The 17839-nt window shown below is 42.6% G+C and overlaps 2 protein-coding genes across 8 annotated transcripts in view; one reads left to right on the top strand and one right to left on the bottom strand.

The window, feature by feature from the left end:
* The first annotated feature begins 565 nt into the window (after window positions 1-565).
* Window positions 566-7835, top strand: LOC136429627 (calumenin-A-like). Its single transcript, XM_066419542.1, has 7 exons — window positions 566-835; window positions 2888-3007; window positions 3309-3381; window positions 4118-4278; window positions 4898-4958; window positions 5588-5778; window positions 6521-7835. The coding sequence occupies exons 1-7, from the start codon at window positions 755-757 to the stop codon at window positions 6620-6622; spliced, it is 789 nt and encodes a 262-aa protein (XP_066275639.1). The 5' UTR covers window positions 566-754; the 3' UTR covers window positions 6623-7835.
* Window positions 7836-8606: 771 nt separating this feature from the next.
* The window catches only part of LOC136429626 (paired box protein Pax-6-like), a 94941-nt gene continuing 85708 nt past the window's right edge, over window positions 8607-17839 (bottom strand). For 6 of the 7 annotated variants that reach the window (XM_066419537.1, XM_066419534.1, XM_066419535.1 and 3 more), the window contains 7 exons: window positions 13073-13120; window positions 12540-12659; window positions 12026-12108; window positions 11379-11614; window positions 10868-10975; window positions 10162-10298; window positions 8607-9764 (listed from right to left, as the gene is read on the bottom strand). In XM_066419537.1, the coding sequence (XP_066275634.1) occupies window positions 9670-9764; window positions 10162-10298; window positions 10868-10975; window positions 11379-11614; window positions 12026-12108; window positions 12540-12659; window positions 13073-13120 (827 nt within the window). In that variant the 3' untranslated portion in view covers window positions 8607-9669. Of the gene's footprint in view, window positions 9782-10161; window positions 10299-10867; window positions 10976-11378; window positions 11615-12025; window positions 12109-12539; window positions 12660-13072; window positions 13121-17839 lie in introns of all 7 variants that reach the window. The other variant, XM_066419541.1, reaches the window with a different exon arrangement.

Raw genomic sequence — 17839 nt, 5'->3', positions numbered from 1 at the left:
GCCCACAACCCCCCCCCCCCACGTGTATCTGTGCAGCGTTGTGACGTCACTGAGAAATGACTGTAAAACTGATCACACTACCACATTGCTGAAAACAGACATTAGACCAGTTTTATCCAGAAACATACCTCTTATATCTGTCACAACCACCAAGACAAAATCAGTTCTATGCTTGCACCGAGCCTTCACACATAACGTCGGTATGATACCTACTGTACCTATGAATAATTACAACGAGGCTGATTGTCTGGGGCACGTCAACATGCGTCGAGTGGTTCTCCTGTTCGTCGGTGTCAATTTTTCTCTCGCGAAAGCCCGCGAGATTCTATCATATGCCCGGTATCAGAAACAATTAACCCTTTAACCGTCTGAGGCACTCCAGTGTATATCAATGTATGGTAAAATTAAGAAAAAAGGTTATTTTAGATTGAATGATATTAATATTTGGACAGCGTGGCTAATACGCATTCTCTCACAGCAAGTCGCGGTGTGACCTTCAACTATTTCAGGGCGTGACTCCCTTTGAAACACAATCCGAACATCCCATGGTGCACCGCGCCCAGACCCGGAACTGCACTGTGCGGTACCTGCCGTACATGTGGTACAACCAGGTGCTGCCACGTCCCACCTGTCCGACTCTTGTCTCACCTGTGTTTCCGTGGTAGCTGTTTTCAGACATTTCTGAAGACATTTCCAGTTCAGTATCACTGCGAAGTGTTGTAGACTAGTTTTGCAGACAACGTTGGAAGCGGACATGGATCTACAGCAGGCGTACCTGGCGGCTGTGGTGTTGGCTGCTCTAGCCTTAACGCTGGCCGACAAGGAGGCTAAGAAGGTGGGTGCGGTGAACGGCGAAGCTACAGATGCGATGCCTGCTCTTATTGATTAACAGAAAAAATAGTCTAGTTATCCGGTATTCTTAACAAATTCCAGTGGTGACATGTTTAGACACAGGTTCGCTGTATACAGGGACGTCAAAAGGCCAGTGAAATGTCACCATTTACCAAAAATGACGTCTTACAAACTATTGACTGCTTTGTCAATACTTATATAACGACGAACGTCACGTATGCCAGGGAATAACAATGTCTGCTTACTGTATAATGAATATTAACCACCTGGAAGGAATGGATATGGCGTGACGTCACAAGGTGCAGACAATTAGTCTGGGCAGGTAGGTTCAGGTGGGGAGGGGGGCGTTACTACATCATTGATATGCATTGACAGAAAAAAAAAAACTGAGTAGACTAGCCCAGCATATAAAACATGACATACGAATGTCAGCATATGACAGGACTATGTACGCTACAAACAACATTGACAAAAGAGCCGCTGTAGTGAATCTGGATTTTGAACTGAGAACGGCTGTTGTGTTATTGTTTTCAAACGTCAAACATGTCCCGGAAGTTCACGAAAGGTCATTCAGTAGACCGATCCTAATTGTAAATAACGGCTTTTGGATCGGCCAACTTAAGAATGGCTTCGTGTGCATCAAATTTGTACTTTTTATGTTTTTATTTCAAATTTGTACGTTTTGACGGAGGTGGGCGGGGCCAAGGGTCGGTCTCTTGTTCCCTTCCTGATTGAGCAGCTGATAAGGGCGGCCACATTCGAAGTGCGGCAGGTTTCAAGCAAGACAAATTTGGGGCGTAACAGGGAAGGAGGGGGGAATCGTGAATGTGGGATATATAATACAGCAGTATTGTGGCGTATAGACCATTGTCGACAATTGGTTCTGTTGTCAAATATCAGCTTCTCTAAAGCCAAACGAGAAACAATCGAACGACGAATGTGCCCGGGCCTTAAGTAAACAATACCAGTGTTGGCAGTGACATGGGGTAAGTCGGTGCTTCGTGAATCTGGGATATATAATACAGCAGTACTATTTTATTTTATTTTATTTGTTTGGCTGTGTTGTGGCGTATAGACCCTTGTCGACAATCGGTTCAGTTGTCAAATATTAGCTTCTCTAAAAACCGAACGAGAAACAATCGAACGACGAATGTGCCCGGAGTAAACAGTAATAATGTTGGCAGTGACATGGGATAAGTCGGTGCTTCCGGGTGCGTGGAGGATCGCCCAAAAGTACACGAGCTGTACAATTGTAATGCAATGTGAATAGTGCATATACAGTATATAAGGTGAGTTTAAATGGGGGAGGGGGGCGTGAGGACACGACCCTGCAGAACCGGTACTGACACGTCAGAGTAGCTATTCAGGTAACGTTCCAGGTCAATGACCTGAGGGCAAAAACAAAACATGGGCGCCGGCACGTACTCCGCGTAAGCTGCATTAACATCATGTAAATCGCCTTGACTGCGCCTAGTTGCGCCAAATCATTGCGACAACTTTGCGACTTTTTGCGCGCCATACAAGAAACCTTACCTCAATCAGATAAAAGTTAACTTGGCTTGGAAAACGCAGTGTTGCCATTGAATTTAAAAACATGTATAGTGATTGAAATGTATCAATCAAAATAGATTTGAAATGATTGCGGTGTTCTAATTCCGTTTCCACTAATTTGCAAATATTTTTGAAAGTATGGAAAAATAATTTGCAATTTCAAGCAACAAATTGCCCTAAATCTGTCATCGTGTCAGTCCCCTTCTCTCTAAATCGGCTGGATTTGTCTGTGTGTTTGCTTGTCTGTTTATTGCTTGAGGCGACGCCTACTCCCCCCACAGTTCAGGGAATGACTGGGGCATCTCTAAATTGTCAGGACGTGTTAATTTGTGTGTTTGTTTGTTTGTTTGTTTGTTTGTTGATTGCGACCATGTCTGTCTACGCAGCTATCTGGACAGCCAGAACGTGTCTGTTTGTCTGTTAGTTTGTTTGCTTGTTTGCTTGTTTGTCTGTTTGTTGATTGCGGCCATGTCTATCCCTGCAGCTCTGGGAACGGCTGGAGCATCTCGACCCTGACCATGACGGGGTTGTGACGGAGCAGGAGCTGAAGAACTTTGCATTCTGGGAAAGGATGAAGGACCTCCGGGAGGACGCGGAGGAACAGGTCAGAAATCTGATATCATATCAAGGTCAAAGGTCAATTAAACATTTTAGCTAAGGAAGAATGTATTTCGAAGGTCGGGCATCACACATTTTATAATACCAGTTGTTTGCCATTGTCTGTACAAATCATAAAGTGTTCTCAAGGACATCTTACAGGACCATTGTTTTCCAACCCCCCTTCAAAGAAATTCTATCAAACTGGATTTCGAAAATAGATTAGTAGATAGATAAAAGATTTAAAGAAATCCAATGTTAAGTAACAAAGTCAAATGATTTTTTTTGTCTTTCCTGTGGAACCTTAGTGGACGAGCTTACAGGTTGCCCCCGGTGATAAACTGACGTTTGATTGGTACAAGGAGAAATCTTACACCGACGGTGAGTCCAGCTTTTAAGTACATGACTGGTCGTTCTCAACTTTTCCTTCTACCAGCCTTTCTAAGTCAACTATCTGAATTAATGAGTGGAGCTTTTACCACACCGTCGGGTAATGGCGGTAAGGTGGGGTTGGAGAGTTAGGGACATAGCGTCGGAGAGCATACGTACATACCTTTCAGCCTGTTGCGTCACCAAAATCTGTTAAGTGAACTATCAGAAGATAACCGGTAACCATCTATGAGATATTACAAAATAATGAAGTTGGTAACTTTTGTTTCGTTTTGTAAAATAATTGTGACTAGCGGCAAAGTACCTGGATATAACAAACCTGGAATAACATCTACCAAACCATAACTAAATGATAAACTAACGAATATTTTGTATTGAACGTAAAGTGACCTGACATTTGAATGAATGACTTGTGGCAATGACTGCAAAGAATATGCACCCTTTGTCCTAACCGTATTCCATTTATCTATGAATCTCTCTTGAACGAGGACATCTGTGATGTCATCTCGGGAGACAATGAGTCCTTCTGCTCCACTCAGTCCGGTCTTCCATTAGCGATCTCAGCTCTGTTGTTGAAATGTCACTGAGCCCAGTCACAGATCTATGAATATTTACGGTAGTAATAAGTAAATGATTTCCAAGGGAACCATTACAAAATCATAACAAATCAGAATACAAAAGGATAACTTAACATATACTAAATGAATGATACATTCACAATCTGCAGACTACGAGGATGACCTGGGTCCGTACGGCCGGACGGTTCAGCAGGACCACACTCGTTTCAACGCCAGCGACCAGAACAAAGATGGTGCCCTGGACAAGGAAGAGTTCCTGGCTTTTCTGTGGGCAGAGGAGTATCCTCACATGCACGATCTCATCACACTGGTAAGTGATATCCATAACCTTATCCCAAACATGCGCGGCGTCATCACACTGATGAGTCTTTTCAACATGAGCTTTAAAAATAAAAAAACCCACACGGCCTTATACTACCCTCTGACCTTAACCCACACATGCACGACCTCATCACACTGGTGAGTGTTCCCAGCACTATCCTTAATTGTATCAACCCACGCGACGTTACTGCACCTTAACCATCACACTCGCACTGCCCTATCCCTAACCCTAACCCACACATGTATGATCTCATACAATGATGAGTATTCTTAATGTGTTCACACCTCCTAACACTAACCTAAACGACACATGCACGACCACACCACACTCTAGCCCTAATGGGCAGGTCGATGTATAGAGAGATAGATAGATTAATCGACGAATGGGTGCAATATTTACATCATCGTCCATTCATTTGTTTGTTCATTCATTGAAACATGCATTAATGATACCCTGAAACCCTAATTTAAGCCGATGTACAGCCAAAATCGGATACAGACATACAACCACGATATCTTCTTCAACTTATCAAGAAAACCAGAGTAAAAGAATGCACAGAACAAAATCCCGACTACCAGTTTTTAAGATATATGTTTCTATTTTGTAGGAAACGATTGAAGATCTGGACCAGAATGGGGACGGGGCTCTCAACTACAATGAGTACAGAGGTAAATCATCCATCTTCACACTTTTTCTAACTATTGATCAAACACTTAAAACTTTACTCTATCGATCGTTCACGTGTTCAGCCTAAGGAAATGAAAGCACACTGGAGGTCAGGATTTTGGTCAACATAGAATAGTCAAATTCTTCTTCTTCTTAGGCCCCAACAGACTCCAACACCATGGTAACAGTTTTCAGTCTAACAATGACCGGTCCATATCAGCACATATGCATAGATCAACATAATTAAGATGTCCCTAACCCTCTTGACTTAGAAGTGTTCGCCATCAAGCTTTCTTTCAAGGCCTGACGAGCGTAAAGCCTGCTGGAAGCGCTTAAGTGGGATTCTCTTTTGACTGCGGCATATTGGCGACCTTGTTGAATCCGAGCGATTAAACAGAGTGCTCAACGAATCCCATCGATAAAAAACGAATCTTGTACGCGCTTTGTGTGTTTTGCTGTCTTTTCCAGTCATACTTGGCCACTTTGTATAATATTTCCATTGTAAAGTCAAGAGTTACTAACATAAGTCCAATCTAGGTTGCAGCGAGGCCGCCAACGTGTTAAACTGCGACAAGTTAAAACTAGTCAGGCCAACGCAGACAAAAGTTTATACGAGACATTTGTGTTTCAGGAGAGGGAGATGGCGGAGACTTCATGGAGGACTTCGAAGGCGACATGGAGTTTAAGGAGTTTGACAAGGACGAAGACGGTCAGCTGAGCCATGCAGAGGTCAAGGAGTGGATCCTCGGGCCGACCTTGGACATAATCAAGGAAGACGAGGAGAAGGTCGCGGTCGTCTTGTCCAAGTTGGACAAAGATGAGGTGTGTAGGTTTTTAGTATGTCTATTCTGGCTCCAGATTTCAACATGTGTAGTGGGCCATTCTTTAAGCATCCAACAATGACCATAGAAGGGCAAGTTGCGAGGTCTTTTTTCGGCAATTGACGATTCTAGCACATTTTTTGTCTGTTGAATGTTTACTGTGGATTAGAAATGGTATGTGGTTGCAGCTGAGAAAAGACTTGCCGTACAAAATGATCAGCGTTGGTTCCTCATTTGCAGATACATACAGCCAAGGTTGCCCAAAGCCGCTATCTCACTCGTGATTTGACAGAGCGCTCAACGAGTTTCAACGATTAAGAAAAATGATTTTACGCTTCGTGTTGTATTTTAGTAAAACATGAATATTTCACCTTGTATTCCCACTGTAAGGTCAATGGTAAAACAAATACATTTTAGGTCACAGCGATGTGGTCAACATGCCGCAGTCCAGTGAGATACCCGCTCAACTAGCCTTTAGCTACTGTCAAGGTCTTACCTTGGAAAATGTATATATGAGTACAAAATGGCGGGTACCGTGACACTTACACGAATGAAGCTTGATCTCTCCCCATAGTGTCCCGACACATATAAAAGGGCCTGTGCGTCATCGGTGCTCGTGGGTCATCAATTGGTGGGTCCAATCTTTGCACAGAAACATCGCTTAATGTCTACAATGAGAACCTGTGCCGACATGGCTTTTCATACTAACACACCTTTACTCTGTCATTTCTCCCCCATAACAGGACGGGAAACTGACCCGGTCCGAGATCGAGGCTGACCCGGAAGTAATCGAAACCCTGAGGTACGACGAAGATGACGACCAATTTTTGCATGACGAGTTCTGAGATCCGAGGGAACTTTGATTTAACCTTATTCTTTGTGTCCTTAACAACCGAGAGGCTTTTACATATGTTAAACAGTTTTTTTTAATACTTAAGTATTGCATTGACATTGCATAACTACGTTAAAGAAGCCAACTAAAGATAAAAGTAAGTTTATTTGTTTGAAATTAAGTGATATAAATTCAGGGTCAGAATGTTTTTTCATTGTATTTTAGACCAAATGATGGATTTTTTTAGAATCTCACTACAAAGCCAAAACAACCTCTTTATCATAAGAATTTATTATTAGGGGCATAAAACGTCAGCTTCTTTTTTTGTAACAACACATAACCTTCAGACGCGATAGACTGCATTCTTAGGGACTAGTGTCTGCACATAGTCGCTCCCTATACCTGTGAACGTCCACTTCAAAATGAACTCAACCAGTTTATAAATGGATATTTTCCACATATTTGCCAACCTGTTTATTCATTAATTTTTCCGATAATGTTTCATTATTTAGCATCCCCCTTTTCAAACTGTTCCTGTTCGTTCTGTTGAAGCCCGCTCCCCGCCATCATGTTCCCACACTCCGATATCTACCCATGATTCATGAGACCGACACAAACAGCTTTCCCCGCAACATGTGGACTTTATTCCAGTGTTGTGACGTCACTGAAGAGATGACCGTGTAAAACTTACCACATAGCTGATTACAGACTTCCAAATAAAGCCCATTTTAACTGGAAATAGAACCTCTCACCAGTCACAACCAGTAAGAAAAAAGGAGTTATATACTTGCACCAAGATGAATATTTCACTGCAACGTCGGTATGATACCACTGTATATACCTGCTGTATTTTATGAGTAACAATAAGAGGCTGATTTTCCGGGACGCGTCAGCACACCCGAGTGGTTCATAGGTTAGTCTGTCTGTGTACACCCATTTCTGGTGAAAATTGGCAATATTTGATAGGAAGTGGTCAACAGTTGTTTTTCTTCTTTCCAATTATCTAATCATTGTCGTAACGTTGATGCTTTTTTTCACAGCAAAAAAAAAAAAAAAAATATCTTACTATGTATCTTTATGCTATTGTCTAGCTAAATAATCTGTTTGTTTTTTCTCGCGGATTGCTTTCAGCTCGTTATTTCCAAGAAAGCTCATTGCCCTCCGCATTACTTACTGCTTTTTTTCCAAAATCATTGTTCAATTTCAAAACGAGATAAATATAGAATTTAATAAATTGGGGTGGGAAAAGTCAAAATCGTCCAATTGCCAAGCATACTTCTCCTGCATTTCGAAAACAACATGGCCACTTGGTTTCAGGTTACAGACACGTGACCCTTCCCAGAACACACTCGGGCCTTTTGACGCGCCTCGGAAAACGACGGTACAAAACGACTACATCTATACTGCACAACACATACTCAACACCACATAAAACTGGTTTTCAACCTGTTACGCTACGGCTAGAACAGAACATAAAACACAATTAACTAAACAAAACACGGATGAATAAAGATCTTAAATCGAGTTGTTGACAAGATATCTATAAAATGCAAATGTTTAAAAGCGTCCATCTTTTAGGCATTATTACCTTGTAACGATGGACGCTTCGATTTCGAAAGACACTACACATCCTCAAATAGTAAACAAAGTCTTTTGTAGTTTAAAAGGTTACTCAAAAATGTAATGACGTCATATGATGAAATGAAACGTTTTGATGATCACATCGCTATTGATAAGATTACAATTATTACAAACAAAACAAAAGAAAATTCCGGATTTAAAGTGATCATTATTCGATCAACTGTTTGGAGTATACCGAAGCTGAAAATAAAGATTTCACTTTTTGCTACTGGTTGATTGTTTCGTTTTTTTTTTAGATTCACTGTGTACAAACTGAACAGATGTTCCTTTACGGTGATGGCAGACTGGAACATATGTCTGCTGCCGGATGCAGAGTTCAATATCACTATGATACAGGAACATGGATTCAAATAAGATTTGATATGCTTAGTAATGTTACATTAAGTATTGTCGCACGGCAAGTCAAAAGCTTTACAAACGATGTAGCTTTACGAGATATACTAGATATAAATTGCATTGATAAAACTGATAACAAAAATTCGTATTCTTTTTGACTGTGCCCTGAACTGCTTCTTTTTCTTATCGATACAAAGATGCATTGCGTTTACAAATGCAATGTAAATATAAAGAGCAATACCTTTACGGGAGCTGGTATAGATGCGTTAAAACCTTGCGAAACCGACGAACAAAACGTTCATTGTAGCAAACCAAAAGCCAATTCCTTGCCAGCTTCAGCTTGATGCATAACTAATAAACACAATCTAGCGTAAAATTGCGGATAAACTGCTAACAAGGTCGTAAATTATCAAACTTATATAAGACAAATTATGACATTTCACATACATAAAACATCGGATATGGACCACAACACAAGACGTCCCGGTTGTTGTTTATAACAGCACAGTGGAGGGATGGTTACCCTGGCATCCGAGTAGCTAACTAAAACGTCTGCACCAGTAACTAAAATCACTAACAGAGCGGGGCGATACGCTGACGGATATTATACTATAAAATACTCTATCTACACAAAAATTCGAACACAATACGTTCTAGTAGGCTAGATATTTAGGGCTACATAGACTTGTAATCATTACAAATACCTCGGTTTGAAAATACACCTCAATGTTCATTGATAACAAAATTCTCAGTTTAACTATTCTTTTTTCCTTCATCAGAAAATCTAAAGTACAATTTTAATCCTAACCTAGCGATTGACGAAATGATAACATTTGTTTCTACAAAGCAGATGTTTTAACAGCTTAAGCTTTACCCCGATATCGTATAAAAGCAGGCAATACGCTAACTATACCACAAAATCCACTCCAAGATTATCAATAGATGTTTTACATACAAAAGTTACACTGTCAAAAGTTCTCCCATGTTGGTACGTAATAAATACACACTGCCGCTGGGACCTCGCGTTTCCAAAATGGCGGATGGAGATACGCAGTGGCTGCTGGGATAGCTTCTCCTACGTCCTCATTGGATCCGCGGCCAGTAGGGCTGTGACGTCATTTCCTCCGTGACCGCTCCGGGCACTTGGACGGGCACGGACACCCCAGGCGAGATCAGGCCTAGAAAAACAGGAGGCCTTTTTCATCATTAGAAAATATTTCAGCAAGCGAAGCTAGCATTTTGCTACCTTACCCATCTCCCTACTGCCCAACGCAGTAACTAACAGGGAATCGGGTGCCAAACGGCTACTTCAGTGTGCTAAGGGTGCTGGGAATTGAACACACGTTGATTTGCTATGAAGACCGAGAACTTTTAATTAGCCGAAAAGCAGGAAAGCTCAAAGGTTGCAACAAACCAGAAAGCATGGGAGAATGTTACATGATAAAATGCTTTATATTTTCATATATGCAAAGGCTTTTTGTTACACGTTAGCGTGTGACATGTGACTATGGTAAGTGTTGTTACCTGCTGAGCCTCCGTTAGCGTGTGACATGTGACTATGGTAAGTGTTGTTACCTGCTGAGCCTCCGTTAGCATGTGACATGTGACTATGTCCCGTCATGCTCGGCGCCTGCATGTGGGAGGGGTGGGTGGTGGTCACGTGATGCCCCGCATGGGTCGGGTTGTAGCTACCCAGGGCCAGGGTGTCATAGCTGCGGAAATAAACACACACACAAACAAACAAATTAACAAACGTTACGTTGCTTTCATTTTTGCTTTGAATTCTAGATCAGATGATATATGCCTTTCTTGTCGATAACATTGGTGTTTCAAAGCGTAGTAAGTGACAAACACCATTGACTACGAACAAAACTCTGTAATCTTTTTAACTGCAAGGCCAGGGGATGAGTATTTCTGGCAATCAATGGTTAGTTTGGCAAGGCGCAAATCTGTCTCAACAGTATTGCACGTCAAAGGCAACTGCCTTCTTCTTCATAAATCATGAAGTGTTCTTCCCGTTCAGGGCAAACATGCCTAGAGTAAGGTCGATCTTTCTTTACTTTCATAATCTAGAATTCTAGATATGTAAATATGTAGAAGAGTCTCCGAGAACTGCTGTTGCTATAGTTTGCCAAGCACACATTCTGTTACATCTAAAGCTGTGGTGCAATAAAGTGGAATGAATGAAGGGATCCTTAATTTAAACTGGACGACCCTGTCCACGCACTGATTGATTGATTGATTGATTAATTGATTAATTGATATACAAAAGCTCTCTTACCCCCGAGGCGTCATGGCGGTGGAGTGCGGGATCATACAGGAGTATGACGACTGGTCACGTGACTGTTGCATGCTGGGCATGGGCGCCATATTGCCGGGTACAGAAAAGCTGAGGAGAAATGGATAAGATTATGAATGGAGCCTGATAGAAATTATGATATTTGTAATATTGTGAACAGGGCTTCGAGTTACATTCATGTATCATCTCAGAATCTCAGAATTTTTAATTGGATGTTTAAGAAACGTTACATAATAATGACAGAAAATTGATTGAAATGTGGTAGTTAATGTCCATTGCATGAAGAATTGTTCTATTCAAAACACAACTGCGCTCCAAAACTTTCTTCCAGCATTAACACCATCAAGATTCTTCATACGCATTGCAGGGCGAGCTATTAAAGCGCACTCATAATGACCAGAAGCAAACATACATGGCATACATGAAGACACGTACGTAGTAATGACCCTGTACAGACATACACAAAGGTTGTAGAAAGGAAGACTTGACGTACTTTTCCCACCTCGGGACGGGTGGCAGGGACGAGTAGCTGTCGGTCAGACCGGCGTGGCTGCTGCGGGACATGACGGGGGCGCTAGGGGGCGCGATGGGCTGATACATGGTGGCGGTGCTGAAGCTGGAGCTGATGGGTATCCGGCTTGGGGACGAGCTGTCGCTGTCCTGGGAACGACGCTGGTTTCTCAGCTTCTCCTCTCGCCGCCATTTTGCTCGTCTGTTCGAAAACCAGACCTGGGACGACAAGTGAGAAATTACACGTTAGCTTAGAAACTCATGTTTAACTTATGGTTACGGGGGCAACTTAATAACTAACATAGTCCATTATTTAAGCGGCATGGGTGTACGTGTATCTAGGTTGGTAGATAAAGACATAGGGGTGGGAGGGCGCTCAGGTAAAAAAGCAAACTTAGTACTTACGCTAGACCAGCAATCTTGATTTAGCTATAACTTTATGGGGCAGCCTCATAAGTACCATTGGTCAGTATTAAGCGGAGAACATTTAAACCGGAGGAAACGATGTACGTGTATCTAGATGGGGAAAATACGGAAAGGAGGGGTGCTCTTGAAAGGGGAAACATATCAGGGTGTCTAGAGAATTGTCCTCTAGAGAGTTGTTCAAGAGAACAGTGATACGTTTCTCACCTGTATCCTGGCCTCCGGTAGGTCGATCTTGGCCGCCAGCCGTTCCCGCGCGAACACGTCAGGGTAGTGGGTCCTCTCAAACTCTGTGGGTCAATAACAATGGTTAATGATATGTACATGAGAGTGAGAAATAACAACCGGTACAACAACGTATCAATGAAGCTAGCAACAATGATAGACATTACTGTAGTTTTATCCCACCGCTGCCACCAGTGTGGCACCTATAGTCTAAGAGAACAGGGAATGAGGTTTTCACTCGCGGCTTGCCTGGTAAGAACTGATCCAGATAGAGAGGGTCTATCTTATTTATTGCAAACTAATCAGCAACAGATGCCTGGTGTCTCTGACCACCAGTGGATATCTTCCGTCGTTACAACTAAAACATCTCGCACCATCTAGATATGCTGTCCGCACTATTTCTCAGCATTTTCTTCAAGCTACTGTATTACATTCTTCGTAAAACGTGTCTGTGCCATTTTAGTGGATTGGAAAAAAAGTATAGTACGTTCTTTACCTTTCTCCAATGCTTCTATCTGTTCTTGTGTAAATGATGTCCTGTTGCGCTGCAGTTTTCTCTTCAGCCGCAAGCGGGCCTGCGCTTCGTCCGAGTCGTCGTTGCTGCCGTCACCTTGGTCTAGAAGTAAACAAAAGAAGAATACTTGTTTATTTATAGAAATGACTGAAAACAAAAAAACGGGTCTAAAGATGACGGAAGAGAATTAATATAGACCTAGAACATTGCTTATTGAACTTATAACTTAGACTTTGAAGTGACGCAATATCTTGAAAGGAAATGTAAGTAGAGTTTGAACTCAATTCCTGATATGTTGACGAATAGTCATGTTAACCCTTTTTTCTAATTGAACAGTCATGTGTGACGGGTTTCTTTGGTACAATTTAATTGAGATTACACTTTGTCAAACTGATTTTTTTACTTTGATCTACTAAAAATGTATATGACATTGACACCAAGGTCAATGAATCATCAAAATGGCGTCTTATTTGACCTGCGCAGTGAGTGTGCAGTATAGTCGATATTGTGCTAACCTTGATAGCCGTGCAGGGTCAGAATCTGTGATGCAAGTTTCCCGTCACCTGGAGCAAAGGGCAAAGGGCAGGGGTCAACATCGCACAAATACAGTAACATCAGTATTCATATTTTTCAGACTCGGACATAAAAAAAGTTAGCCAAACTAAAAAGTTTTCGTCAGTGTTTACTAAATGACGTACATAAATGAATGTGTATATAAATAGTCGTCCATGTATTAAACCAACCACACAGCTATAATATAGGCTCAACGGTAGAGATTCTAATGTATCAAACGAAACTAACTTAAAGAAAACATTTCCAGTAAAAAAAGTGACTACAAAATATTAATCAGGGACGCTGTTCTGAAGAGGGCAATGTTGTTGCAGCCATGTTCGTCTTACAATCGCTGGGCGGCGCTGTTAGCCCTACATATCTGTTCCACAGTTAGGCACATCCGACCTGAGACTGTGAAAAGTAAACACGTTTGTCGCAGAAGAAAATGGTTACTGACAGGCCATCGCGATCGGTTTATCAGAAGTTGCGGTTGGCTGCGTGTTTCACGACTTGGTACTCATCATTACCCGCCATTTGTGAGTTTGGCAATGTTCTAATATGTTCTAATTGACTTCACCGTCTCATAATACGAAGAGTATTCATGAGACTTGTAAACAGTTATTTTTTAACATCAAAGTAGATTGCAATTGTGAGCAGTTTGTGTGTAGTATTACGCCAAATAATAGTTACTCGAGCAACTTGATATGATTTTGGAAAATTATATCCAGTTACTTGAGTAACAACTATTTGGCGTATCTTATTACCTGGATGTTTGACCTTCATCAACGTGTTTGTACCAATGTCTACAAGGGAAACATGGAGCGCAACTTGGCCTAATTCGGAATCATCATAGTTTCAACTTGACCAATGTTCGAACATCATAGTTTCAAAGAGGGTCTTGTCTTCAAAAATGCCAAGGATGCTCGGTTGTTTTGTTAAGTTATCGGCACTAATTGGTCTGGGCGTTTCTCTGAGACCTTTGACCCGTCGACCTTTTAATGTGTACTCCGTGATGTGTGAATGCCTGATGTGGGCGCGCCCAAACAACACAGTTTCTCCCGGCTGTTAATCGTTATGAACTTTGTTCGTACTTTCCGCATCATCTGTCATGAATACTTAGCTGACTCAGATCCATTGTCGATAGTCTATATGCATTTGGTTTGCAATTCAGCGAAAAAAATGATGACGCAAAAAAACGCTACAGAGCATCGGTGGCATACTAGATATTTCAACCAACCGCCCAGAGACAATAAGCAAACCAAATGTCACTGACATTGCCCATTTATGCATTCATTTATGTATAATTATTGGTTCATCAGATGACTATGGGGTAACTCATTCAGCAAATTGTTCTCCGAGGCGTGTAACTGGTAGGTGATGCTACCTGAAGCGTCTGAGCGTTTCCAAATCTATCCAGTTGCTTAAGTACCATGCGCGTTTTCCACGGAGGGCTAATCGGCAATGAATATGCACGAAATGCACAATATCTATGAGATAGATTATACTTCATTGTGATTGGTCTAAACTTCTCATTTATCGAATTAAAAAAAAAAGTTACAGCAGATTAGCCAATGCGACCAGTTTGGATCAACTTCATCTTCTCTAACAAAAGTAGCACATACCTTTGCCAAACAACTCAGAAAAATGACGAGCTTAATTTTCATGCTATCGTAGCAACACAGATTCTAACTCGCAACCAACTCAAGATTCAAGATGGCTTTATTGAAATTTGTAGTGAGGCTGCCACTGAATTGCATTCCATTTGAAAATAACAATGATAAAAGCTTGTACTCTGCGATTGTATAACAGCATAGTCCGATTATAGGCCTTTATGAGCCATGAGAGGCACTGCCAAGCCAGGACTACCCTGAGTGACTGACTGTAGCTGAGTAACCCACCGATGCTGTCAACCGTCTCCTGAGACGAAAAGAGCCAAAGATGCCGATTATGCAACAATTCAAAGTCCAACTCTACGGCCTGATACTGTAACAGTACCGCGCGTGATATTTTCCCGATCATTAGGTGCGTATAGCGGCGTGGTGAGCGGGGCGTTAAATCGGCTCGGCGGGCGGGGGTGACGGTAGCGCCGCCGGCGGACGGGAGGTGTCCCGCCGCCGATCCATCATTCCCGACAGGTCCCCGCTCAGGACACTTACAATTAGAATGGGCTGTTTAGGGAAGCCCGTGCTAAGTGATTTCTCTTTGAACAGCTTTATTCAGTTTCCCGCCATATCTTGCCAGTCAGAATTTGTGTCAAAAACGAAGTCAATATGACACTGAGTGGAGGGGGCCATGGTAAAACTATACAACACCGAATGTCGGACGACACTTCTGACGGCCTGACCCAGTTTCCCGCCACTTCTTCTCAGGCAGAATGGCGATGACAGACGACACTCATCGCGGTGGGCTGACATGGTTTCTTCCCGCTCATTTGCCGCGCAAAATGGCGGACCGATCGGCGCGTAAAATCGAACAAGGCTGAGGAAGCGGAGTCGAAGGGAAGCCATACATCATCCCGGGACAGGTGGCGGGAAAACGTGCCACTCCAAACCACAATTGACCAAGATTCTGGACGCTGTTTCTTTCTGGCTCATTTCCCGCCGAAAATGGCGGGCGAGCGAGGTGGAAAATCAGACGAGATTTGGGAAATCCGGGGGGACGACAGAGTCATCCATCATTCCTGAGACAGTTGGCACGTTTATCTGTAAGGTGATCTGATGTGCGTTATTGGGCACAGTTTCCGCGGAATCTTGTCGTGGTGAGGAGTCGGAGATGAGCCCGATTGCGTTCTGACGGGCTGCGGCTTCACACCGGGTTAAATCGACTGTTCAAACACTGTGCACGAGTGAGAACATGTAGTAAGATAGCGAGGTCTTTGACTCTTTGTTTACATTTAAGGGTCTTGGTCGGGTTTTGAAACCTGCTCTCTGATCCTCAGATCGACGACTCTTTGCATCTTTGTTTCGGCATGCAAGCTGAAGTGTTATGTGCCACATTAAGAAATCTTGTTAGCACCGAAAACTAGCGGACTGCCTTTTGGCTTTTTTGAGAGAGCAAAACAAAACAAGATTTTTTTTTCAAGCCATGATTTGATGACAAGAGGAAATCTGCGATTAAAAGTCGCCTCAAATATACTGTTGGCCCTGTATATAGGACTTTATTGCACAACAAATATTAATGTACAAAGTACAAATTATGGCATCTGCTGGTACATAACTAGTTATATAAGGGTAACCTACCTATGACAAGAGTGTATAGTATGGGATCGTGAGCTTTTACGATCATTGGAAGAATGTTTAACGTCTAGACATTCTTTGATATATTCTCCTATGTATATCATGCTACAGTCCAACTCAGTACAAACTGTACAACTCTTATTCTCTGAATTCCAAAGCTACACCATTATTTCTGCAGTATGTCAAACTCAAGGTCTCATCGTAAAAATCTGTGCACTTTTGTCCCGTCAATAAAGATGACAGCTGAATGCCGAGACGCCCCTGTGTTTTACGATTGTTCTTCTCGCCGACTTTGAACCTCGCCGACCTGAAACGGCTGATTCTGAGATAAGGATCGGTGCTGTCAGGCGGGACAATGCGCGCCTTGTTTCGGCGGAGCAGTTCGGTGATTAAACCGGGCCCGCACGTAAACCTCGCGCCTTGAGAAAGGTCAGCGCTGAGAGGGAGGCGCGATGACTGACAGTGATTGACAGCCGCGCGGGATGAGAGACGGTAAAATTGACGTTCCCGCGGCGGGGCCCCGGACCTCGTCATGCTTTCCCATGAACCCCTCACCTCATCGCCAGGTAAGGCACGGCGGCCCGCCTTTGAAGAAAGATAGCTCCGTTTGCCAAAACGGGCCTCTATCTCAGATACAGTCGTACATATGAGACGAAGATTTAATACAAAATTACAAATTTGAGCATCTACAAAAATCAGTGTTCCAAATGTCTCGCAGGTACCTCCTACCACGCGTGACCAGACCCAAAACGTTCAGACAATAATCGGCCGCCCGTAAAGTCTTGATTGCTGGCCTTGGCAGCCTACCAATTAGACATAATTTCTTAACAGGACAAAAACTGTCTCGTCTGCGGGATCAAAAATTTACCTCTCACACGCTTCTCTAAGTTTAAGGAGATACTCTTCCCGCATATATGACACTGTTTTTAGTGGTGTGTTTAATTTTGCTTCTTTTGTTTGGAGTCAATAAGACATTACAGTGCGAGTAAACAAGTCGGGCCCTCGGGTTATCTGGCACAAAGAGACATTGAGCAGACAGAGACAATTGTGCCTTATAAGACAGGGTGGGCCTCAGCTCACAGGTTCCGCACGCAAAGGTCAGGGGTCAACAGCTAGGACGCGTAAAAAAAGTTCCCACAAGACGTTCGGAAGGAGGAAACCAGTTTTGCATCTATCCCGACATCGGATTCTGAATGGCACATGAACAGTCCCATCCTGTACTTTAGAAATCTCCTAGACGACTATTACAGCGCCATACTTTATCCTACAATTTCCTTAACTTTGATTTTTTTCAAAATGAATTAAACCTTGTCAAAATGTCCTTCCATTGGTAGCTTTTCTTACTTCAGTCGTCTGGCTGAACCCTTTTGCTTAACGCACATTACTCAGACAATTCATAAGACTCCTATAAATCACTCATCAGGTGCAACCACTAGCGCAGAGACAGCGGGCAGTCGATTTCTTAAAATCTTAGAGACGTCTTTAAGAATTTCG

Source organism: Branchiostoma lanceolatum, chromosome 3, assembly GCF_035083965.1.
Source record: "Branchiostoma lanceolatum isolate klBraLanc5 chromosome 3, klBraLanc5.hap2, whole genome shotgun sequence".
NCBI lineage: Eukaryota > Metazoa > Chordata > Leptocardii > Amphioxiformes > Branchiostomatidae > Branchiostoma > Branchiostoma lanceolatum.
This window is presented reverse-complemented; position numbering and strand designations above follow the sequence as displayed.